This window comes from Sorex araneus, chromosome 3 (genome assembly GCF_027595985.1).
Source record: "Sorex araneus isolate mSorAra2 chromosome 3, mSorAra2.pri, whole genome shotgun sequence".
Taxonomy (NCBI): domain Eukaryota; kingdom Metazoa; phylum Chordata; class Mammalia; order Eulipotyphla; family Soricidae; genus Sorex; species Sorex araneus.
In genome coordinates, this window is record NC_073304.1 from 9,242,394 (window position 1) to 9,265,696 (window position 23,303).

Sequence of the window (23,303 nt, forward strand, 5' to 3'; positions counted from 1 at the left end):
CAGCTCCTGGGAAGCACTTTGAGGTGTGTGCTGAGTCCTGGGAACAGTGCCCGTGGCCGCCGGTGGCATCCGCCACAGAAGCAAGCTGGGGCTAGTCAGGATCCAGTGTTACCCGGCAATGAACCAGAGCAGGCATCTTTTTTTTTTTTTTAAGTAGACATTTATTTTATTTTTATTTTTTATTTATTTATTTATTTTTTTGCTTTTTGGGTCACACCCAGCGATGCTCAGGGGTTACTCCTGGCTTTGCACTCAGGAATTACTCCTGGCGGTGCTTGGGGGACCATATGGGATGCCGGGGATCGAACCCGGGTCGGCCGCGTGCAAGGCAAACGCCCTACCTGCTGTGCTATCGCTCCGGCCCCATCTTTTCTTTTTTTTAAGTAAAATAGTTTTATTGGGGAAACCTGAGGAGAGAGAGCCGGAGACAGACACACATGCAGGAGTATGAAGTGACAGAAAGGAGACACACCCCGGGATGAGCTGTGAGTGGCCTCAGAATAGGGCTGCACCGTGAGCATAGTTTAGTGTGATCAGCACGTGTGTATCTCCGAAAAGAGGATGTTCTTTAAATTTATGTTTTTGTCCACCTATTTATCAATTCGTCCGTCCATCCATCCGTCCATCCATCAGCCCACACATTGACTCATCCACTCGCCCACTCAACTCATCTATCCATGTCTCTCTGCCCATCCCCCACCCCATCCTCCCTTCATCTACCTGCCCACTCAGCTATCCACCCATCCACCCACGCATTGTCCGTCCATCCATCCACCCATCCACCCATCCATCCATCCATCCGTCCATCCATCCATCCATCCACCCATCCATCCATCCATCCATCCATCCATCCATCCATCCATCCACATATCCATCTACCCACGATTTATCCATCCATTCATCCATCCACTGTCTATCCACCCACCATCTACCCATTCATCTGTCCATCCACGCATCTACCTTCCATCCATCCATTCGTTCATCCATCCATCTATCCATCCATCCACTCATCCACCCATCCATTCATCCATCTATCCACTCACCCATCATTCATCCATTCCTGCACTATCCATCCATCCATTCATCTGTCTACCCACCCATCCACCATCCATCCATCCATCCATCCATCCATCCATCCATCCACCCACATATCCATCTACCCACGATTTATCCATCCATTCATCCATCCACTATCTATCCACCCACCATCTACCCATTCATCTGTCCATCCACCCATCATTCATCCATTCCCGCACTATCCATCCATCCATTCATCTGTCTACCCACCCATCCACCATTCATCCATCCACCCATCCACCCACTCACCATCCATCCACGCATCCTTCCATCCATCCAGTGCAGCCTGAGGGTTTGGTACTCAGGTGGGGATGCAAGGCAGCGCAGATGCAGGATTGCCAGGGGGCGACCCGGGCTACACCAAAGACTCGGGGATCATGCGATGCTGGGAATAGAACTCTCTGCCCCTTTTCAGTTTTTGGTCTTTTACAGCCTCACCCAGCAGGGCATAGGGGCTGCTCCTGGCTGTGTGCTGGGGGTTGGGGTCACTCCTTGCTGTCCCCACTGCATGCAGAGTGTGTGCTCTGGACCATCGAGATGTCTCTCCAGCCCTCCTTACTTGTTCTTGGCGGGCTGGTTATTTCATGAATGTAACAGTTCTTTTCATAGTCTCACACAGATTTAAATATAGGCTATGTAAATAAGTTTTCCTACTCCTTGTCTTCATCCTGTCTCTCTGTCTCTGTCTCTGCGTTTGCTCTCCCAGCTGTCCCATCCCCCTCTCTTTCAAACCTCCCCTCTCCCACCCCTTAGTTCCTGAGGTGGAACCCAGGGGGTAATCCAGAAAAAGCTCCCCCCCCCAGCTCCGTTCCCCACCCACCTCTTTATTTTTTAATGGTGTTTCTTGAAACACTAAAGTATTTTTAATGCTACCTCTTTGCGGTTGTAACTCAAGGTCCTGAAAGTTTTCTCTTTTCGGGCCAGGGAGATAGTACAGCAGGTCAGCGGATCCAGGTTCAATCCCGGCACCCCCTGTGGTCCCCTGAGCACTCACTCGGGAATGATTCCAGAGCTCAGAGCCAGGAGTAAGCCCTGAGCGCAGCCCCACGTAGCCCCCTCAAACAACATGGACGGAAGGTTTCCTCCTCTGCTGTTTACGCCCTCACTCCTCTTTCAGCGAGCTCTTCACCTGGTTTCGTGTGGAGGTGGCCGCTAGAGCTAACCCCCATGCGTGGGGGTGGGGGGTGGTATCCAGATTGTCACAGCGTTGCTAAAATGACTCTTTCTGCCCAATCTAGTTCTGGAATCAGGAACTGAAAGCTCTCTGCCTGTGCCCCTCTTTTGCAAAAGTGACTGTTGGGTCTTTTTTGCAATTCTGTAAAACTTTAGGGCCGCCCTGTCCATTTCTGCAATCGCGCCTCTTCTGTTTTAATCAGAAGTCTCGTGATTTTTGTCTGCGGCTTGCGTGCTCTGCGCTTACTTCGATCTCGTTTCTCGCTCTCTGGCGTGAAGGCAGCTGACTGCCAAGCTTAAGTTCACCCCCTTCCTTCCTTCCCCGCTGCCATGGAGTGGTCACGGGTTTCAGGGATGAGGAACTGGTTTTTTTTTTTTGGCAGGGGGAACATTCATTCTTTACAGTCTATGTTTTAGTGTCCTCAGAAGTGGGGATTTAGTATTAGTATTCCACAGAAATGGGGGTTTAGGGGCTGGAGCGATAGCACAGCGGGTAGGGCGTTTGCCTTGCACGCGGCCGACCCGGGTTCGAATCCCAGCATCCCATATGGTCCCCTGAGCTCCGCCAGGGGTAATTCCTGAGTGCAGAGCCAGGAGTAACCCCTGTGCATCGCCGAGTGTGACCCAAAATACCAAAAAAAAAAAAAAAACCAGAAATGGGGGTTTAAACATCATTTTGGGTATGTTGCTAAAGTGTGAGGCCCTGGGTTGGGTCCCCAATAATGCAAAAGAAAAGGAAGAAAATATTGGTGACTCTTTCAGGGTGATCAGTTTTGGTTGTTCTCCGCGGCCTCTTGCAGGGCCTCGTCTGCTCCCAAGGGTTCCCGTGTTGTTCCTGCATACAGCAGGGTTGGAAGCCCTCCCCCTCTGGCCCGGAGCTGTCCCTCTTCTCCCTTCTCAAGGCTGTTAACTCCTCAGCCTTTCTCACGGAGTTTAGTTCTTTTTTTTTGTTTTGTTTTGTTTTGTTTTGCTTTTTGGGTCACACCCGGCGATGCACAGGGGTTACTCCTGGCTCTGCACTCAGGAATTACTCCTGGCGGTGCTCAGGGGACCATATGGGATGCTGGGAATCAACCCTGGTCGGCCGCGTGCAAGGCAAACGCCCTACCCGCTGTGCTATCGCTCCAGCCCCACACGGAGTTTAGTTCTCATGTAGGAATTAAATGAGATATTATACACAAAGCCTGCAGGCTCCATCCATACCTAGTAGAAGACTGACTGTGTGCGTTTTTCTATTTGTCTGGCGATCCATTCGTTAGCGGTTCTCGTGCTAGTGTGCGGGATCCTGGGCGTGGCCCCTCTTTCAGCCTTATCAGTGAATCCATTATCTCTGCAAATTCCATTATGGTTAAAAAAAAAATCCATTTGTGCAGGCAGCCAAGGGGAAATTGCTGAGTTCGGTGTTGGAGCGCGGTGTTTGCCGTCAGTCCGGAAGGGCAAGTGTGTCGCGCCGGCTCCGAAGGAACTCTGCCCTCGAGGCGGAGAGCCAGCACGCTGTTCCCTGCAGCGCGTCTTCCAGCCCAGACACAGTTCCCTGGGACTGTTCCCTTCTCGCCTCATCATTGCTGGCCATCTTTTTTGTTTGTCTGTTTTTAGGCAGGATTTGCTTTTTGGTGGCCCCGGCTGCTGTGGCTGTCACTCTTTTCACTGAAGGGAAACTCCAGGTCTCCGTGCCTGTGGGGAGCCTGGTTTCCACTGGTTCTCCGAGCAGAGACTTTGCTTGCCCACGTGGTTTGGGTCAGGACAAACGTGTGACCCCGAACTCATTCTTGTTCTGCTGTTCATGAGGCTGAGGGGTTCTGTGCTTTCTGGATTTTTCTGTAGTGCGGGAAGGAAAAATCAAGCCTCTGAGGACTCTCAGAGACCCCTAGTGCTGTCAGTGAGTGAGTGCGTGTGTGTGTGTATGTGTGTGTGTGTGTGTGTGAGAGAGAGACAGAGACAGAGACGGAGAGAGGGAAGGATGGAGAGAGGTGTTGGTTCATGCCGGGGCATGGATAATGTTATTTGTGGGCTTTTTTTTAAAATAAGTTAAAAAATATAAATGCCTCTGTTTTAAAATAATTTAAACCTCTGGTACAAAGAGAATATTTCATGGGACATCTTTCTCTCTCTCTCTTGTGATATTTCTTTGTTCCACTATATGATACAAACTAGCTCTTTTTTTTAAAAAAAAGAACTGAATATATATATATTTTTCTTCTTGGATCACACCCGGCGATGTTGATAGGTTACTTCTGGCTCATGCACTCAGGAATTACTCCTGGTGGTGCTCGGGGGACCCTATGGGATGCTGGGAATCAAACTCAGCATCAAATGCCCTACCTGCTGTGCTATCGCTCCAGCCCCAAGAACTGAATATAATTTTTTATTATAGTTTGAGGGATAGGGTTGCAATAGTGTTTGTTTCTAGTGTTGATGTCCAAAGTACTGCCCACCTGCACCCAAGGGGTCCACTCCAGCCCAGCTTTCCTACCCTCCCATCCCTGTCCCCATTCTTTCCTTATTTTGGGGGGGTGGTCATGCCTGGCTACCTTTGGGGCTCACTCCTGGAAGGCTCGGGGACCATATGTGATGCCAGGGAATGAAGCCGTGTTGGCCCCGTGCAAGGCACTGGCCCTCCCGCTGCCCTGTTGCTCAGGCCCCAGTCTCCAGGATTTCTTTTACATTTATTTATTTATTTATTTATTTTTGGGTCACACCCAGCGATGCTCAGGGGTTGCTCCTGGCTCTGCACTCAGGAATTACTCCTGGCAGTGCTCGGGGGCCTATGTGGGATGCTGGGAATCGAACTCAGGTCGGCTGTGGCTCCGTGCAAGGCAAAACGCCCTCCCCGCTGTGCTATCATTCCGGCCCCTCCATTATTTATTAATCAGTAGTTCTGGTTTTGGTGCAGACTGTTCTCTCCCCCGGAGCACGACCCGCAGGCTCCAGGCCCTTTGCTTATGTTTCTTGTCACTTCTGGCAGCTGAGTTGCCCCTTTCCCCACCCAACCCGGCATGCTTGAGTCTGTATTCCAGTCTCCGAAACTTGTTAATGATTGATGTTGTCCACAGTCTTTTGACTGGTGTGTGTGTGTGTGTGTGCGTGTGCGAGTGCGTGTGCTGGGGATGGAGCCCAGGGCGGAAGCGCACGTGGCCCATGGGGACCCCAGGTTCTAGCGGTGTTGAACTCTCCCTCTCCAGGCGGATGCATGCCATGCCTACCAGATCGTCCACCGAAACGGGATCCCCGATGAGCAGATCGTGGTGATGATGTATGATGACATCGCCAACTCCGAGGAGTGAGTATGCAGCGCCTGGGGGCGTCAGGACAGGGCCCAGCTGTCGGTGCAGTAACCCCGAGTCAGGATGGGCCCAGCTCCTGGTGCAGTTCCCCTGTGTCAGGACAGGGCCCAGCTCCCGGTGCAGTTCCCCAGCGTCAGGACAGGCCCAGCTCCTGGTGCAGTTCCTCCGAGTCAGCACAGGAACCAGCTCCCGGTGTAGTTGCCCCGCGTCAGGACAGGCCCAGCTCTGGTGCAGTTCCTCCGAGTCAGCACAGGAACTAGCTCCTGGTGCAGTTGCCCCGCATCAGGACAGGGCCCAGCTCCCGGTGCTGTTCCCCCGGGTCAGGACAGGCCCAGCTCCTGGTGCAGTTCCCCAAAGTTTGATGCCTTGGCTTCTGCTCTTACTGGACCTCTTTTTTTTTTTTTTTTTTTGCTTTTTGGGTCACACCCAGCGATGCTCAGGGGTTACTCCTGGCTTTGCACTCAGGAATTACTCCTGGCGGTGCTTGGAGGACCATATGGGATGCCAGGGATCGAACCCGGGTCGGCTGCGTGCAAGGCAAACGCCTTACCTGCTGTGCTATCGCTCTGGCCCCTGGACCTCTTTTTTTAATTTGTACTAGTTACCTCTTTTTTTTTCTTTTTCTTTTTATTTATTTATTTATTTATTTATTTTAATTGACTCCCCATGAGAAAAGTTACAAAGCTTTCAGGTTTAAGTCTCCACCATACAGTGATCGAACACCCATCCCTTCACCAGTGCACATGTTCCACCACCAAGAACCCCAGTATACCTCCCATTCCACCCCCCCCACCCCCGCCTGTGTGGCTGATGATTTTCACTTTACTCTCTCTTTACTTTGAATACATTCAATATTTCAACAGAAAACTCACAATTATTATTTGAAAACTTCCCCCAACAATCAAACCTGCCAAAAAGGCATCATTTGAGAATTTGTTTTCCATTGCTGAGAATTAAGAGCATATGAGGTTTTGGATTTCTGGTATTTTAGTAATTAAGTCCAGAGAAATTTCTGCCAGAAGTCACATCACTGCAAGCTCGTACCTCTGTTTAGTGGGTTCTAAAAGATGGCGGTTGCCACGCTGCTGCCAAAAGGAAAGGCAGGGAGAGAAAAGCCTTTCCCTCCTGGGGGGCATCGGGCCATAGCTTAGTTCCTCTAGTTATCTCTTAAACGAAGAAAGCTGCATGATTATAAATGTGGTTCAAATTACAGAAATTGAGTAATTAGGAGCAGTCCCAGAAAACATGCTGAAATATGTTAACCAAGTTACAGTATGTGTAGGTTAAAATTTTTTGGGTCAAAATAAACTTGTAAACTTTGGAATCACGTTCTCTACAAAAAAAAATAAGCCCTAAAATTATATTTCCTTAGAAATAATAATATGTTAATAATAAAACTTTATTTAGCTCTAATTGATAACAAATAAATGAAACATATAATCTACCAGGAAATAATAATTGGTTAGATGTGTTAAGCAAAGTTTCAGAATGATATTTGGTCACCCATTGATATTATTGTCAAGTTTGGGCTGTCGTTTTTCACGCTCCCTTGACGACACAGTACCAGCATGTGGTTTTTAAAAATAAATAAGCCTCATTTATTTTTAAACTCAGTGTCTGCCATCTCCACCCCCCTCCCCCAACAGAAACCCAATATCAAAGTGGGCATTGGTCAAATCTGGATAATTCACTGAAGCTGAGCAAAACTGAATAAGGGTTGAGAAAAAGCTTTCTGGTTTTCAAAGTCAATTAAAATTCAGAGGAAATGGCATTATAGAAGAGATAGAAAAATTTACCACTTGAGTAAATTACTCATCCGTTTGATTCACTGCAAAGACATCACTGTGACTCAGTGTGAAAAGGAAACCTTTGCAGTCAGTGACACAGCACCAGAGCACACAAGAATGAGCAAACCTGTTTTCTCCTCAATTACTGTACACAAAAAATTAACTGGAAATGGAGCATGGGCCAGATATGTGATAGGAAAGTTATGTTGCTAAAAGAGCAAGAGCTTTGTTTTGCTTTGTTTTTTTAATTGTTTAATTGAATCACTGTGACAGGCCCTTAAAAAGCTGTTCGTGATTGGATTTCAGTCCCACAGAGTTCCAACACCCATCTCTCCGCCAGTTCCATTTCCCAGCACCCGTGTCCCCAGGTTCCCTCCCATCACCCCTGACCCCCACCCCCCACCGCCTGCCTCTATGGCAGGGACTTTTCTTCTCTCTCTCTCTCTCTCTCTCTCTCTCTCTCTCTCTCTCTCTCTCTCTGTCTCTCCCCTCTCTCTCTGTCTCTCCCCTCTGTCTCTCTCTGTCTTTGTCTCTTCTCTCTCTCCCCTCTCTCTCTGTCTCTCTATCTCTGTCTCTGTCTGTCTCTCCCTCTCGCTTCTTGCTGGACCTTTTGAGCAGAGAGTATGTGTTTGGTTTTTGGACCACACCTGGAGGTGCTCAGGGCTTACTCCTGGCTCTGTGCTCTGGGATCAGTCAGGGGACCCTGTGTGATGCTGAGGATTGAGTTGGGGTTGGCTGCAGGCAAGGCAGTTGCCTTCCCCACTGTCCTATGGCTCCAGCCCACTTGATGAGTATCTTTCTTTCTCTTTTCTTTTTTAATTAGTGTTTAAACTTCAAAACTTTATTGATGGGGAAGATCAGTGTCATTTCCTATACTACACAGTTTCCTTTCTTCTTGTTTTTAAGTCTAAGCCCTAGGCTCAATTCTTGGGTAATTTCCACTTTTGTTTTTTATTTTATTTTATTTTTATTTTTATTTTTTGGGTCACACCCGGTGATGTACAGGGGTTACTCCTGGCTCTGTGCTCAGGGGACCATATGGGATCGAACCCGGGTCGGCAGCGTGCAAGGCAAACGCCCTACCCGCTGTGCTATCGCTCCAGCCCCTGTTTTTTATTTTCTTTTTTTTTTTTTTTTTTTGGTTTTTGGGTCACACCTGGCGATGCACAGGGGTTACTCCTGGCTCTGCACTCAGGAATTACTCCTGGCGGTGCTCAGGGGACCATATGGGATGCTGGGATTTGAACCCGGGTCGGCCGCATGCAAGGCAAACGCCCTACCCGCTGTGCTATCACTCCAGCCCCTGTTTTTTATTTTCTTAATTTATTTTTTTTTAAGTGGGTCATAGTGTTATACACAGTTCCAAAGTTGCTCCTGATCGGATTCAGTCACACAGTGTTCCAACACCCGTGCCTTCACCCTTCAGTGTGCTTTCCCGTCACCAGTCGGTGAGCCTCTTGTCCCCAGGAGTTTCTCTGGTCTCCAGCCCTCCCTCAGATTTCAGAGTTCATATTCTTGCTCCTCCAAGAGCTTGAATGTTGGGGTGTGGGTGTTTCCCAAGGCCCCCACGGAGGCTCCCCACAAGCTGCTAAACCTCCGAAGGGCATGCAGGTGGTGGTGGGCTGACGCCCGGGGCTGCTCGGCCGCTCAGACTGCAGGATTCAATAAGATGTGGTGACCGTGGTGGGGTCACCCCAGCAGCAGCCTGAGGCGGGGGGCACAAGTGCAAGGAATCAGGCTCAGGGCCGAGTGCCTGCGGGTACGCTGGAGCCCTCCCCTGCTCCCCCCTTTTTTATTTGTAGGGCGTTTGCCTTGCACGTTGCCGAACCGGGTTCGATTCCTCCATCCCTCTCAGAGAGCCCGGCAAGCTACCGAGAGTATCCCGCCCGCACAGCAGAGCCTGGCAAGCTACCCGTGGCGTATTCGATATGCCAAAAACAGTAACAACAAGTCTCACAATGGAGACGGGAGACGTTACTGGTGCCCGCTCGAGCAAATTGATGAGCAACAGGATGACAGTGCAACAGTGTTACAGTGCTATGATTAATTTTGCTTTTTGGATCACACCCGGTGATGCTCAGGGGTTACTCCTGGCTCTGCACTCAGGAATTACTCCCGGTGGTGCTTGGGGGACCCTATGGGATGCCGTGCAAGGCAAACACCCTCCCCACTGTGCTATCACTCCGGCCACATCTGCTCCCTGTTTGTGAGTCATAGACACACCAGGACACGGTCTGGAGGGGGGGGAGTGTCAGAGCTTCGGGGGCGTGGCCTGAGATCCAGTCCTCTGCTTTTCAGCAATCCCACCCCTGGCATCATCATCAACAGACCCAACGGCACGGACGTGTACGAGGGGGTCCCGAAGGACTACACGGGCGAGGTGAGTGGCTGGCGGGGTTGGCCCTGTGCGGGGTCGGGCCTGTACCGACTCTCCGGCTAGGCCCCGAGGACTCGCGGGCAAGGCGGGGATCGGCGGGCCGGCAGCTTTCCCTGCAGGGCTGAGCCCCTCTGTTTTGTCTCTGTCCCGCCTCACAGCCGCGTGAGTTGGCAGACAGATTTGTGCTTGAGCAATTTCTGAAAGTCCTGTGGGGGCGAGCAAGGGGGGGTGCCCGGACACAGCGTCGTCTCCCCAGGGCGCCTCCCGGCCTCCCTAAAAGTTTCCTCCCCTAAAACCAGACTTTCTTCCCCCTTTTTTTTCCTCTTTTTTTAAAATCTTTGGTCTTTGGGGCCACACCCAGCGGTGCTTAGAGCTTTCTCCTGCTCTGACTCAGGGATCAAGCCTGGAGGGGCTCAGGGGGCCCTCACGGGGGAGGGTGGGTGAGGGCATCTGCAAATGAAGCGCCGTATCACTCCCACCCCTCACTTTTTCTTTTTTTTTCTTCCTTTTTTCGCTTTTTGGGTCACACCTGGCGATGCACAGGGGTTACTCCTGGCTCTGCACTCAGGAATTACTCCTGACGGTGCTCGGGGGACCATATGGGATGCTGGGAATGGAACCTGGGTCGGCTGCGTGCAAGGCAAACGCCCAACCAGCTGTATCCCGCCCCGCCCCCCCCAACCCCTCCCGTCACTTTTTCTTTACATCCCACCCATGAAATGACGGCAGTCGCCATCCGGGGGATGCCCTCTGGGTTTGCCACAGCTGCTCTGCCCAGGCTGGCCGGGTCTCAGAGCCCCTGTGAAGGCTGCACCCCACCTCTGAGCCAGCCCCACCCACCCGCCCCATTTTATGAGACTGTTTCTAGGCAGTAACAGGGAAATGTCCGGACTCGGTGGTGGGGGGTTTTGCGGAGCCTTTTGGCTTCAGGTACTCTGCTCCTGGACCCCTGGCGGTGCTCAGGGAACCGTATGTGATGCTGGGGACTCCAGTTGGGGTCGGCCACATGCAAGGCAAGTGCCCTGACCACTGTACTATCTCTCTGGCCACTGATTATTATTATTATTGTTGTTGTTTCTTTGCTTTTGAGCCACACCTAGCAGTGCTCAGGGGTTCCTCCTGGCTCTGTGCTCAGGGATCACTCCTGAGGGCTTGCAGTTCCATATGTGATGCCCGGGATCGAACCTGGGACAGCTACATGCAAGGCTCTCGCCCCACCCCACTGTACCTCCAGGCCAGCCCTTTTTCTTGGTTTTTTTTTTTTTTTTTTTGCTTTTTGGGTCACACCCGGCGATGCACAGGGGTTACTCCTGGTTCTACACTCAGGAATTACTCCTGGCGGTGCTCAGGGGACCATATGGGATGCTGGGAATCGAACCCCGGTCAGCCACATGCAAGGCAAATGCCCTACCCGCTGTGCTATCGCTCCAGCCCCCCTTTTTCTTGTTTGTTTTCATTCTCGCTGGTGGGCAGCTGCTGAGGGTGAGGGCTGAGCGGTCCCTGAGCTGGGCCTGAGCTGGGTGAGGGGACCTGCCCCTCCCTCCAGCCTTGTGGCCCCGGGGACACTCGGGAAGGGCCGCAGGCTGCCGGGAGGAGGCGCGTCCACCCTGAGTCGCCGTGATGCCAGCCTGGCTGTGTTCCTTCTCGTCCCGACTGGTTTGCTTAGTGAGCGTCCCCGGGGTCACGGTGGCAGCTGCTGGTGGCCGGGGTCTGCAGCAGATGCGGCCAGAGCCCGGGCGGAGAAACAGCTCCTGAGTCCTGAGTCGGGCCCTTCTCTCTCTGTAGGACGTCACCCCGCAGAACTTCCTCGCCGTGCTGAGAGGTGACGCGGAAGCAGTGAGGGGCAAAGGCTCAGGGAAGGTCCTGAGGAGGTAATGTCCGTGTGGCCGCCGGGTCCTGGAGGATGTGGGCACCCGGCACACACACTGGGCCCGCATGCAGCAGTTGATCCATTTATTACCCATCGATTTATTTCGATGCATTTATTAAAGACATTATCGATCAATATATTTATTTATTTATTTTTTGGTTTTTGAGTCGCACCTGGTGATGCTCAGGGGTTACTCCTGGATCTGCACTCAGGAATTACTCCTGGCGGTGCTCAAGGGACCCTATGCGATGCCGGGGGGTGAACCCAGGTTGGCCGCGTGCAAGGCGAATGCCCTACCCCCGTGCTATCTCTCTGACTGATCTATTTATTTTGATCTGCTTAAGAATTGGTCTTTTTCTATTATTTACAGATCAATCTGTTTATTTTGGGCTATAGCTGGTGGTGCTAGGGGCTTACTCCAGGCCCTGTGCTCAGGGGTCACTCCTTGCAGTGCTCGGAGGACCACGTGCAGTGTTGGGGATCAAATTGGTGTCGGCTGCACGGAAGGCACATGCCTTAACCCCTGGACTGTCTCTCTAGCCCCTCTGCCTCGTGTTTTTTTAAGATAATTTTTTGTTTTGTTTTGTTTTGGGGTCACACCTGGCAATGCTCAGGGGTTACCTCTGGCTCTGTGCTCAGGAATTGCTCCCGACAGTGCTCAGGGGACCATATAGGATGCTGGGATCAAACCCGTGTCAGCCACGTGCAAGGCAACCGCCCTACCCACTGTGCTATTGCTCTGGCCCCTTAAAATAATTTTTAAGATCTCTGGTTTCGTTTGCAATTTGAGGGGAGCCTTTCAACCGCGCTTGGGGACGCGAGGGCCACTCCTGGCGATGCGTGATGTGACTCGGCTTGGGACCCAGTGGGGTTGGGGGCTGCCAGGGCTGTTCCCCACACTGCAGGGGATCGAACTCGGGGCCTCGGCATGCCGAGAACACGCTCCAGCCATTTGCGCCTCCCCCTGGCCCCCCTCTTGGCTTTGAATGAAGGGCTCAGAGCAGTGGGAATCGGACTGGAAGCAGGAAACCGCGGTGACTGTTCTCCGGCTCTGCTCTCTCCTCAGTGGGCCCAGGGACCACGTGTTTGTCTACTTTACCGATCACGGATCCACGGGGTTGCTGGTCTTTCCTAATGACGAGGTGAGGTCTCGTGTGTGTGTGTGTGTGTGTGTGTGTGTGTGTGTGTGTGTGTGTGTGTGTGTGTGTGTGTGTGTGTGTGTGTGTGGTTTGGGAGCCACACCCAGCAATGCTCGGGGCTTACCTGGCCCAGTGCTCAGAGATCACTCCTGGCGGTGCTTGGGGGACCATATGGAATTCCGGGGATTGAACCCGGGTTGGCCACAGGCAAGGCACGTGCCCTCCCCGCTGTGCTGTCACCCCGGCTCCCCAAGTGAGTTCTTTTGAACGTTGGACAGACAACCTAGGAGGTGGGAAATGTGCACGTGGCCCCTGACAGAATGCTCCCGACAGCCCCGCGGGCTGCTTGGTGGCAGTGGCAGTGACCGAGGGTCACTGAGCTCCCAGGAATCTTGCCGAAGAGATAACACAGGGGACACTGCGGGTGCTTTCCATGTGGCCAGGCCTGGTTCAGGACCCTGACACCCACCTGGGGTGATCCCTGAGCACTCCCAGGTGTGTGTGGCCCAAAACAACAAAAAGAAATAAAACCTCGCCCAAGGGTCACCTACACAAGTTATCGCAAGTTTCTCTTCGTGACACAGCATTCAAAACACTCTCAAGACTGGGCTGCCCCGTGCCAGCAAAAAGTTCTGGAACATTCCCTGCTCTGGACAAAGTGGGGATGAAGAAATGCTTCTGCTTTCTTGTTTTAACTATGAGGCTAAGATAGCTGAGGTAACATTTGGGGTAGTTAACATCAGCCACGGCCTTCGTACCGATTGGCAGATAAGAACCACATCCCAGGGCTGCAGTGAGCATCTCAGCGGGTGGTTCTCTAGAGGAGGTGTTTTGGGAGGAGAAGGGGCTGTCTGCAGCTCTGCCTGGAGGCCCTCAGCTGGTGCTGAGGATGGACCCAGGCCTCCTGCCTACACGGGGCGTGAGTCTCAGCATTGCTGCTCTTCCCATTCAGCTCCACGTCAAGGACCTGAACGAGACCATCCAGTACATGTACGACCACAAAATGTACCAAAAGGTAAGGTCAGCGCCGCGAGTGGCCAGTGGGAGGGGTCTGCAGAAGGCAGTCGAGTCCCCTTAGAACATTGGGTGCTGTGTTTTCTGACCCCTTTGCACCACGCTGGTTGTCCAGGGTTAACCCTTTGCGGTAGGAGAGAAGCTCTTGTTAAAGCTCCGAGCCCAGGGTCCAGAGTCTGGCGTGAGGCTGAGCCCTCACCTTCCTGGGTTTCCGGGGACGCACGTCGGGGCCTCCTTCCTGTGCCCAGGCTGGCCGGCCGCCCCGGGACTCAGTGGTCAGGGTAGATTCAGGGCGTCCAGTGTGTGTGGCGGAGCTTCCATGGGTTCCCCGTCTGGGAAGTGGAAGTGCGGGCCTCGGGGCTGAGCTGCGGGGAGCGGGCCCTGGGCCAGTGAGCCGCGTCTGTCTCCGCCCGCAGATGGTCTTCTACATCGAGGCCTGCGAGTCTGGCTCCATGATGAAGCACCTGCCCGACAACATCAATGGTAGGTCAGGGGGTGGGGTCTGGGGAGCCAGGGGTCCCTCCTGGGTCTGCCGATGGGTCCAGATCACAGTCTTGGGACTCAGCGGGGTCCTCCTGGTGGCTGCTGGGGGCGCCCCCTGCTCTCAGGTGGGCGAGCCCATCTTTGACCCTCAGTCCTCCCCACCTGAAGGCGGCCAGGGCGCTGCCTATCCGGCCGGCGGTTATGGGTTAAGTGTAACCCGTGTCCAGCGCCCTGTGGGCCCCAGGTTATAGGCAGTGAACCGCAGCTCTCGTCAACCCAAGGCCCCACTGGGGCCAGGGACACAGTGCCTGGGGTAAGGGACTTGCCTGGCAGGTGGCTGACCCTGGCTCAATCCCTGCTACCACATACAGTCCCCAAGCACCCCCAGGAGTGATTTCTGAGCACAGAGTCGGGAGTAAGCCCTGATCACTGCCGAGTGTGGCCCAACCCACCATGAGACCTGAAATAACCCCTCACTTCTCTGCCAGCCAAATTCTTCCACATTTCTGGAGCACTTCTAGATTTTCACCCTCATTCCACAGTAGCTTGCAGTCTTCCTGCACATACGCTTAGCTGTTGCTGCAGAGTGTCTTAAGTGCATGCGTGGCACGCAGGAGCCCCAGTTTCGATCCCCTGCACCTTTGCTGTATACCGGCCTCCTGATCTCCCCAGAGTGTATTATCAGTGGGCTTCTCTTCCCAGCAGTGCTCAGAGATGACTCCTGGGTCTGTGCTCAGGAGCTGTTCCCAGCGGTGCTCAGGGGACCTTGTGGTTCCAAGCGTCCAGCCACAGGCTCAGCATGCAAAGATGTGTTGCCACCCTGTGTGATGTTTAAGTGTGTGTGTGTGTGTGTGTGTGTGTGTGTGTATGTGCATGAGAGTGTCTGAGTGTATGTGAATGTGTGTACACGAGAGTGGTGTATGTGTGTTAAGGTGTGTATGCATGAGTGTGAGTGTGCATGAGTGTGTATGAGTGTGAACTGTGTGTGCTGAGTGTATGTAAATGTGTGTGCATGAGTGTGAATGTATGGCATGAGAGAGTGTGTGTGTGTCTCAGTGTCTGTGTTGTAAGCCATAATGCCCCAAAGTAGAGAGAGAGTACGGGGAATATTGTCTGCCATGGAGGCAGGGGGAGGGTGGGAAAGGGGGGGGGTATACCCGGGATATCGGTGGCGGGGAATGTGCACTGGTGGAGGGATGGGTGTTTGATCATTGTGAGATTGTAACCCAAACATGAAAGCTTGTAACTATCTCACGGTGATTCAATAAAATTTTAAAAAAGTGTGTGTGTATGGGTGTGAATGTGTGTATGCATTAGTATTTGTGTGTGCCTGAGTATATGCGAATGTGTGTACATTAATGTATGAGAGTGTGAGTGTGTATGAAAGTGAATGTGTATGTGCATGAGTGTGTGGATGAGTGTTTGTGTGTTCATGAGTGTGAAAGTGCATGAGTGTATGACTATGTGTGAATGTGTGCATGAGAGTGTATGAGTATGCGCATGAGAGAGTGTTGCGTGTGCATGTATGTGTGCGAATGTGTGTGCATGTGTGTATGTATGTGCAAATGAGCATATGGATGTGTATGTATGTGTGCGAATGAGTGTGTTTATGAATGTGTGTGTTCATGAGAGGGTGTGTGTGGTGTGTGTGTGAGGGCAGGTGGCAGGGAAAGGCCATCTCCGCTTCGGAGACTCACGGGGCTTCCTGAACTGGGCAGTTTACGCGACTACGGCCGCCAACCCCAAGGAGTCGTCCTTCGCCTGCTACTACGACGAGAAGCGGTCCACATACCTGGGAGACTGGTACAGCGTCAACTGGATGGAGGACTCGGACGTGGTGAGTGAGCACAGCCGCCCGAGCTGCGGGGGGAGGCGGGGCCGCCCAGCCTTGGCAGTGCGGGACCTGCAGGGCCTTACTGTTTGCAGGAGGACCTGACGAGGGAGACCCTGCACAGGCAGTACCAGCTGGTGAAAGCGCACACCAACACCAGCCACGTCATGCAGTATGGGAACAAGGTGAGCAGGGCCTCCGGACAGGGGGCAGGCGGGAGCACGCCACCTCCCGGGACCCCTCGAGTCCGACCTCGCCAGGTGCAGACACGCCCGCCTGGGCCAGCCCGGACAGCCTCTGTCCTTCTCTGAACCGTTTCCTTGGTGGCCAAGACCCTCGTGTAGAAGGAACCAGCAGCCTGAAGGGAACTGTGTGTGGAACCGTGACTTGGCTGTAACTGGCCCGCAGGAAGGAGATGCCTTCGTGGGCGTCTGCCCGCGGGCACCGTGGCATTGCCCCACGGACACTGCGCTTTGGGCCCCCCGGGCAGTCAGTGAGAGGCGTTTCCTCTCCACATTCGTCCCCGACGTGGAGCCTCTGGAAGGCTCCTCTACTGTGTTTGGCTTGGGGCCCACCCCCATGGTGTTCAGGGCCGACTCCTGCCTCTCTGCTCCGGAATCACTCCTGGCAGTGCTCAGGGGCCCCTGCGGGGTGCTGGAGACGGAGCCCGGGATGGTTCACGCGCGCTCCTGCCTGTCCGATGGCTCTGGCCTGCAGGGCTCCTGCCGGGCTCCCGCTGGGCTCCCCCTGTCCTTGCAGAGGCTGGTGCAGGGCTGCCAGCCGGCCGCCCAAGACAGAACCTCGCCCCCCAGACTGCTGTTGCTGAGGCCCCTGGCACTGGCCAGGCTTTTATTTTATTTTCTTGGGGCCACACCCGGTGGCACTGGGGAAACAGAGCTCGCACACCAGCCCCTTGGGCCACCCCGCCCCTGGTCGTACTCGTGGTGGGGGTTAGTGGGGAGTAGAAAGTGGGTCAGACAGGCAGACCCGGGCAACCCTGCCCTGCCGCGTGGCGGGGGTGGGGGGCGTCAGAGGGAGAGAGGGCCAGGCAGCTCTCTTGCCCCCTGGATTTTCCTGCTCTTGGCAGTTTTGAGCCGTTAAAGGCCTTGGTGAGGTGTAGACGGATCTTTTCTGCGTGCTCGAGCACTTGTTTCCTGGCCCAAGAGTCGAGCTGACACTTGCTGCCTGCCCGGAGTGAGAGCGGGTTTCTCTCCCGGGGGGCCGGCCTGCAGTGAGTCCTACTCGGGGTGAGGTCCTGGGGCATAAATTCTGCCCATCCCCAGCCTCGGCGCCAATCCATCTAGTTCTTCACACTGGCACCTGCTGACCTTGGTCACGGGGCAGCGATGGGGGTACCCTGGGTTTGCCTCCTGCTGGAACCGGGTGTCTGCGAGGCTGGTCTGCCTCCGGGCATGCCCTGCGGGAAGGAAAAATGCATCCTTCAAGGGCCCCAGGCGCTTTCCAGGAGTCTGCCTCCCTGGAGCGTTTCCGCTGCTGGCTAAGGGCCTGCACGTGTCCTGTTCCTGGCCGCTTGGGTGTGCTCTGGCCGCGGGGAGGGCTGTGAGGCGGGGTGCAGCCCCCGAAGGCTCCCTCTGCCCGTGGCGACCCGCCCTCTCCCCTCCACAGTCCATCTCCACCATGAAGCTGATGCAGTTCCAGGGCATGAAGCACAGAGCCAGTGCCCCCATCTCCCTGCCCCCTGTCACACGTCTGGACCTCACGCCCAGCCGCGATGTGCCCGTCAGCATCCTGAAACGGAAGCTGATGCTCACCAACGACCTGCCCGAGTCGCGGCGGCTGGTGCAGGAGCTCCACGAGCACCTGGAGGTGAGCGGTGGGGGAGCTCTGTGTGTGCGTGTGTGTACGTGTGTGTGTGCGTGCCTGCATGCACACCCCAATCTCTGCAGTGAGTGCGTGCACGTGTGCACGTGCCCATACCTGGACTCTGCAGCGTGCGCGTGCCCGTGCCGGGTCTCTGCAGCGTGCGCGTGCCAGGTCCCTGCAGCGTGCGCGTGCCCGTGCCAGGTCCCTGCAGCGTGCGCGTGCCCGTACACGGCCTCTGCAGCGTGTGCGTGCCCGTACCGGGTCTCTGCGGCGTGCGCGTGCCCGTGCCGGGTCTCTGCGGCGTGCACGTGCCCGTGCCGGGTCTCTGCAGCGTGCGCATGCCCGTGCCCGGTCTTTGCCTTCTACCAATGTCCAGAGAACCAGGACAGAGTCGAACTACCTGGCTGCCGCCCGGGATGGTGAAGGAGAGGAGCAGCGCCCTTGTCCTCTTTTGGGGGTCTGGGCTTGGTCCACGCAGCACTCAGAAGACCTGGGGGCTACACTCAGGGATTCTTATCAGACCTGAGATCTCGGCCAATCCCGGACCCCAGGGGTTTGAGCTCGTGGCGAGATGCTCGCAAGGCCAATGTTCTAAGCCTCCACTATTCCCCGGGCCGGGGCGGCTGGGCCTCACAGCTGAGCCCAGAGCCAGCAGGGCTGCAGAGCTGCAGAGCTGCATGTGGGACAGCGGGGGACTGCCCTGGGACCGAGTCAGCTGGTGCTCTCCCGGCCCCCACCGCAGCTCAGAGACCAAAGTGCCGGGGGGCATTTGGATTTTTCTAGAAGAGAGGAGACCTATCTATGCGGCCTCTTTAAGACCATCTAAGAGTCCTGACATGTATGTGGCATGTTAGTTTCGCCACGTTTCTTGCTGGTGCCGTGGGACTACGGGAATCCTCCGAGTTATAGTCATCTTTACGCGCTTTTGTCATTGATGGCAGAAAAGAGAGTCCCCATAATCCGAGGCTTCTGTGGCCACGTCCTACCTTAGGAACGGGCAGTGGGGGTTTTCACAGATGTTACCTCACTGGGAGATGTCAGTGAAGTCAGGACTTTGTAGGGTTTCGCTAAGAAAATGACCTTCTGGAGGAGGGGGTTTGGGCCCCGCTGGCGGTTGCCAGGCTCTGGGTTCTGGGTTCAGGGGGTCACTCCTGGTGGCGCCAAAGGGACCATGTTGGAGAACCAGCCACAGGCAGGGCGAACACCTGAGCCCGTGCACGCTCCAGCCACACTTGCCGTCTTGACCTTCTGCCCGGGCGCGGGGTGGGGGCTGGGCAGTTTATCCTGGAGCCCCAGGCCCCCCCAGGGCTGCAGGGGAGCCGGGAGGAGTCCAGCACATTCCAGAAGGATGCTTTCCTCGCAGGCACAGCAGGTCATCGAGAAGTCGGTGCAGAAGATCGTGGCCTCCCTGGCCGATTCGGAGGCCACGGCCCAGCGGCTCCTGACGTCCAGGGCCGAGCTCAGCGCCCACGCCTGCTACCAGGCGGCCGTGGGCCACTTCCGCAAGCACTGCTTCAACTGGCACATCCCCAAGGTGAGCCCGGGGACCTGCCCCATCTTCCCCAAACTTGTGCCCCGCGCAAAGCAGTGTGATGCCGGGAATGACGGACACGGCCTGGCACCGGGCTCCTTCCTGGCCAGGCCACGGTGGGCGGGCGGAGTGCAGAGGCCCAGGTGTGAGCAGTGAAACGAAGGTGGTCCCGACCCACCCCCATCCAGCCTCGCCCCAGACTCTCTTTTGGGGGTGAGGGTGAGGGGGTCATGCTCTGTGTTTCTCTGGTCTCACTCCTGGCTCTGTGCTCCAGAGATCATCCCTGCAGCCGTTCAGGGGGACCAGGGAACCGAACCTGCAAGGCCCTGCCCTGCCCGCTGTCCTGCCTCTCTGCCCCCAGGAACCACGTGGGGCTGCTGGGGATGGGACGGGGCTCCCACTCGCGAAGCCCGTGCCCCAGCCCTTTGGGCCTCCAGCAAGGAGCAGAGATGACCGCACCCTCCCGGCCACCTGCGGCCTCCCTTGCTGGAGTCAGATCTCTGGCCCAGTGTCGGGGCTGGGAGCACCGGGACAGCTCTCCGTGGTGTTTGGGTCCTTGGCAGGGGAGCCCACCCTATGGGGTGCCCTTGCAGGGCCCGCCAGGCTGCTCCGAGCCCAGCAGGGCAGGGCCCCGAGGCTCGGGGTCTCGGAGATGAGGGGCGAAGCTCCCCCTCGCCCACACGAGGCCCCTCCAGTCCCCTGTCCAGCATGCGGGGCCCCGGGAGCCACTGACCTGGGGAGCAGCAGGGGTGTGCCTGGAGCGGCAGAAGGTTCTGATGGTGTCGGTGGCCGCGCGTGGGAACTCCCGAGAAAGGGGCCCTTGGGCCCTTGGGAGCGGCTCCACACCGGAGGCTCTCAGAGACACTGCTCCTCATTTGGTGGATGATTTCTTGTTTTTTAAATGATTTTTTTGGCTTTTGGGCCACACTCCATGGTGCTCAGGGTCTCCTCCTGGCTCTGCGCTCAGGAGCCACTCCTGAGGTGCTCAGGGAAACGTCTGGGGCACCGGGATCAACCCAGGTCAGCCGCATGCAAGGCGAGTGCCCTTCCCGCCGTCCTGTCGCACCCGCCCCTTCCGGAGTGATGAATCACCCGCCATGCCTCGCGTGTGTGGGACCCGGACTCTCTCCACCGACCTGGCTTCTCTCAAACCCCCACCAGTGCCTCCTGGTGTGGCCCCCAGGGAAAATAACACCCACCGGCGTGGGGCCAGGGCAGAGCGGGCAGGGCATGGGCCTTGCATGCGGCTGAGGTTCGATCCCCAGCGCCCCTATGATCCCCTGCAGACACCCCTGTGTTCTCTCTTCGGCAAGATCCCTGGGAGCTCAGTGACCCTCAGTCACTGCCACTGCCACCAAGCAGCCCTCGGGGCTGTCGGGAGCATTCGGTCAGGGGCCACGTGCACATTTCCTACCTCCTAGGTTGTCTGTCCAACGTTCAAAAGAACTCACTTGGGGAGCCGGGGTGACAGCACAGCGGGGAGGGCACGTGCCTTGCCTGTGGCCAACCCGGGTTCAATCCCCAGAATTCCATATAGCCCTCCAAGCACCGCCAGGAGTGATCTCTGAGCACTGGGCCAGGAGTAACCCCTGAGCATGACCGGATGAGACATAAAAAACAACCTCCCCCCCAAAAATCCCACTATTTCCGGAAAGTAGAAAAAAAAAGACTTAATCCTGCAGCCTGGTGCCGCCGTCTGCTGACTGGCCACCAGTCTCTGTCCCCTCTCCTAGGGGGTCTCGTGCCCCTGGAAGGGTCTTCCGGGGTCAGGAGCCCTCACAGTCCCAGTGGGGCGTCCCCTCCCTGCGGGGCCCCTCGTCCCAGCATGCACTGGCCAGGGCCGTGCCCGAGGTCAGCCGGGTCTTGGGGTCCGGTTCCCAGACCCGGAGACGCCCTGGGAGCTCGCCCACCCCACCGGCGGCTTTTACACGGGGATGGTTCATCTGTCTCACCCGATGGTGGCCAGAAGGTGGGGAGAGGGGATGCGGGGCCCAAGCATCCCCACCCCGTACCCGTGGGAGGCGGCTGGGGCGGGCGTAGTGAGCATCTGCCTCCTGGCCTTCCAGTACGAGGCGGCGCTGAGACACCTGTACGTGCTGGTCAACCTGTGTGCTGAGCCTTACCCGGTCGACAGGTGAGCACGGGTGCGGGCGGGCCCAGGAGATGCTCTGCTCCCCGTGCCGGGGGGGCGGGGGGCATGGCCTGGGCCCTGCGGGGTGGGTACGGCCTGGGTGGGCCCCTCCCTCTCCCTCTGAGCCTGGACCGTCTCTCCGGCCTCGCAGAATCAAGCTGACCATGGAGGAGGTGTGCCTTGGCTACCACTACTGAGCAGCTCCTTCCAGAAGCTTCCAGACGCCGGCTGGGCCTGGAAGGCAGCTTCCCCAGACCCCCCGAGGCTGGAGGGGCGTGAGGGCAGCCGAGCCCGGCCTGGCCCGCCTGCCAGGGACTAGGGCCCCTTCCTCCAGGCCCGCAACCGCCGGACAGCCACAGGCCCAGAGCACCTTCTCGGAGCGACGATGGGTGTTTGCTCTCTAGGGGTATTGCCCTCCCCCGCCCCTCACGTTGGTTCCAGGAGATGGAAGTACTGGGGTGTGGGGGAGCCAGCGACTTGAGAGGCTCCACCTGCCGCCTCCGGAGCCTTCAGAGTGACTTCCTCGAGAGGGCCGCGAGCCGGTGGGGAATGTGGTTCAGAATGATTCCCGGCTGATAGTTTTCTATCTTACTCCACACGAATGGACACGTTGAATAAAGTTGCACTACTGAACCTGGCTGGGGGGTTGTGGCCCTGCCCCTGTGTGTGTGGGGGGGGAACGGGGGGAGTGGGAGGCTCCCAGCTCCCAGCCCCAGCCTCAACCGCACCCAGGGAGACTCGGGTCCCTCCAGGTGAGTCTGACTCTGCCGCTCGGGGGAGGAGACAGCTCGGCGGCTGGGAGTGTTCCTGGCACCACAGGGTCCCCTAGGGGCCCCCAAACAACAAAACTTCCCTGGCGTCAGCCCCCCCAAACCCCGGGGTGCTGGAGCGGGTGGGGGGGGGCAGGAGCAGCCTGAGGTACAGTTGAGGGGTGCTTTCTCCAAGCACCCCGGCTGCCCTCGGAGCCTTGCCCAGAAGCCACATTCCCGCAGAGCGACAGCTGGGGACGCAGGAGAGCTACCCCAGCCCGGCACCTTCCTGCTCCACCCCTGCCCCGTGGCCCTCCAGACGGCAGGGCCTGGTCCCTCTGCCCCAGGGCCTCTCCCAGCCCCGCCTGCCTGTGGCCAAAGAGGGAGGGGGTGGCAGCTGAGATGACGTCACTCGTCCTGGCCCCATCCCTGGACACGCGCACAGCTCGGCCGGGGCGAGAGGCCTCATCCGTGCCCGGACTTGGCACTGCCCCCCGCCTCGGGCACACAGACTGCACAGGGCAACCAGAGAAGCTGTGTCCTGCCCCTGATCGCGCTGCCCAGGGCCACGGGAAGGCCTGAGCCTCGGGGCCGGGTCTCCCTGGAGGCCGACCTCACTCAGGCCTCCACCCAGCTGCCTGGCAAAGGTGCCCGAACCACCCAAGATCTGTCACTGGTCTTCAAGGCGATGCATGCACGCAGGCGGGCTGAGAACCTGGTGGGTGCGGGTGGGGGTGTGGGTGGGTTCATTTGCAGTCGTGTCCCCAGGCCTCTGCTGGGGAGCGACCCCGGGAGTCCAATCAGGGATCTGCACTGCGACTTTGAGACTCGACTCTGCGAGTCTCCGGTGACCCTGCTCCTGGCACTGACCCCCAGTGGAATTACTCAGGTGCCTACTCTCAGCGGGGGTCTGCCCCTGCGCCTGGGGCCCCAGCTGGGTACCTGCCTCGCCCCAGAGTCTGTCCTTGTGGGGGATTCGCCTTCCCCGGTGAGGCCGTCGCCCTGACCACGCCCCCGGCCCCCAGAAGACCCT

General features: G+C 56.5%; 1 protein-coding gene across 5 annotated transcripts in view; it reads left to right on the top strand.

Annotated features, from left to right (window-relative positions):
* The window catches only part of LGMN (legumain), a 37,970-nt gene extending 15,816 nt beyond the window's left edge, over positions 1-22,154 (top strand). For all 5 annotated transcript variants that reach the window (XM_055133720.1, XM_055133722.1, XM_055133718.1 and 2 more), the window contains exons 3-14: positions 5,433-5,530; positions 9,620-9,701; positions 11,484-11,569; positions 12,635-12,710; positions 13,660-13,722; positions 14,138-14,204; positions 15,923-16,041; positions 16,131-16,220; positions 17,662-17,862; positions 19,223-19,393; positions 21,457-21,524; positions 21,673-22,154. In XM_055133720.1, the coding sequence (XP_054989695.1) occupies positions 5,433-5,530; positions 9,620-9,701; positions 11,484-11,569; positions 12,635-12,710; positions 13,660-13,722; positions 14,138-14,204; positions 15,923-16,041; positions 16,131-16,220; positions 17,662-17,862; positions 19,223-19,393; positions 21,457-21,524; positions 21,673-21,718 (1,167 nt within the window). In that variant the 3' untranslated portion in view covers positions 21,719-22,154. The remainder of the gene's footprint in view (positions 1-5,432; positions 5,531-9,619; positions 9,702-11,483; positions 11,570-12,634; positions 12,711-13,659; positions 13,723-14,137; positions 14,205-15,922; positions 16,042-16,130; positions 16,221-17,661; positions 17,863-19,222; positions 19,394-21,456; positions 21,525-21,672) is intronic.
* The last annotated feature ends 1,149 nt before the right edge of the window (positions 22,155-23,303 follow it).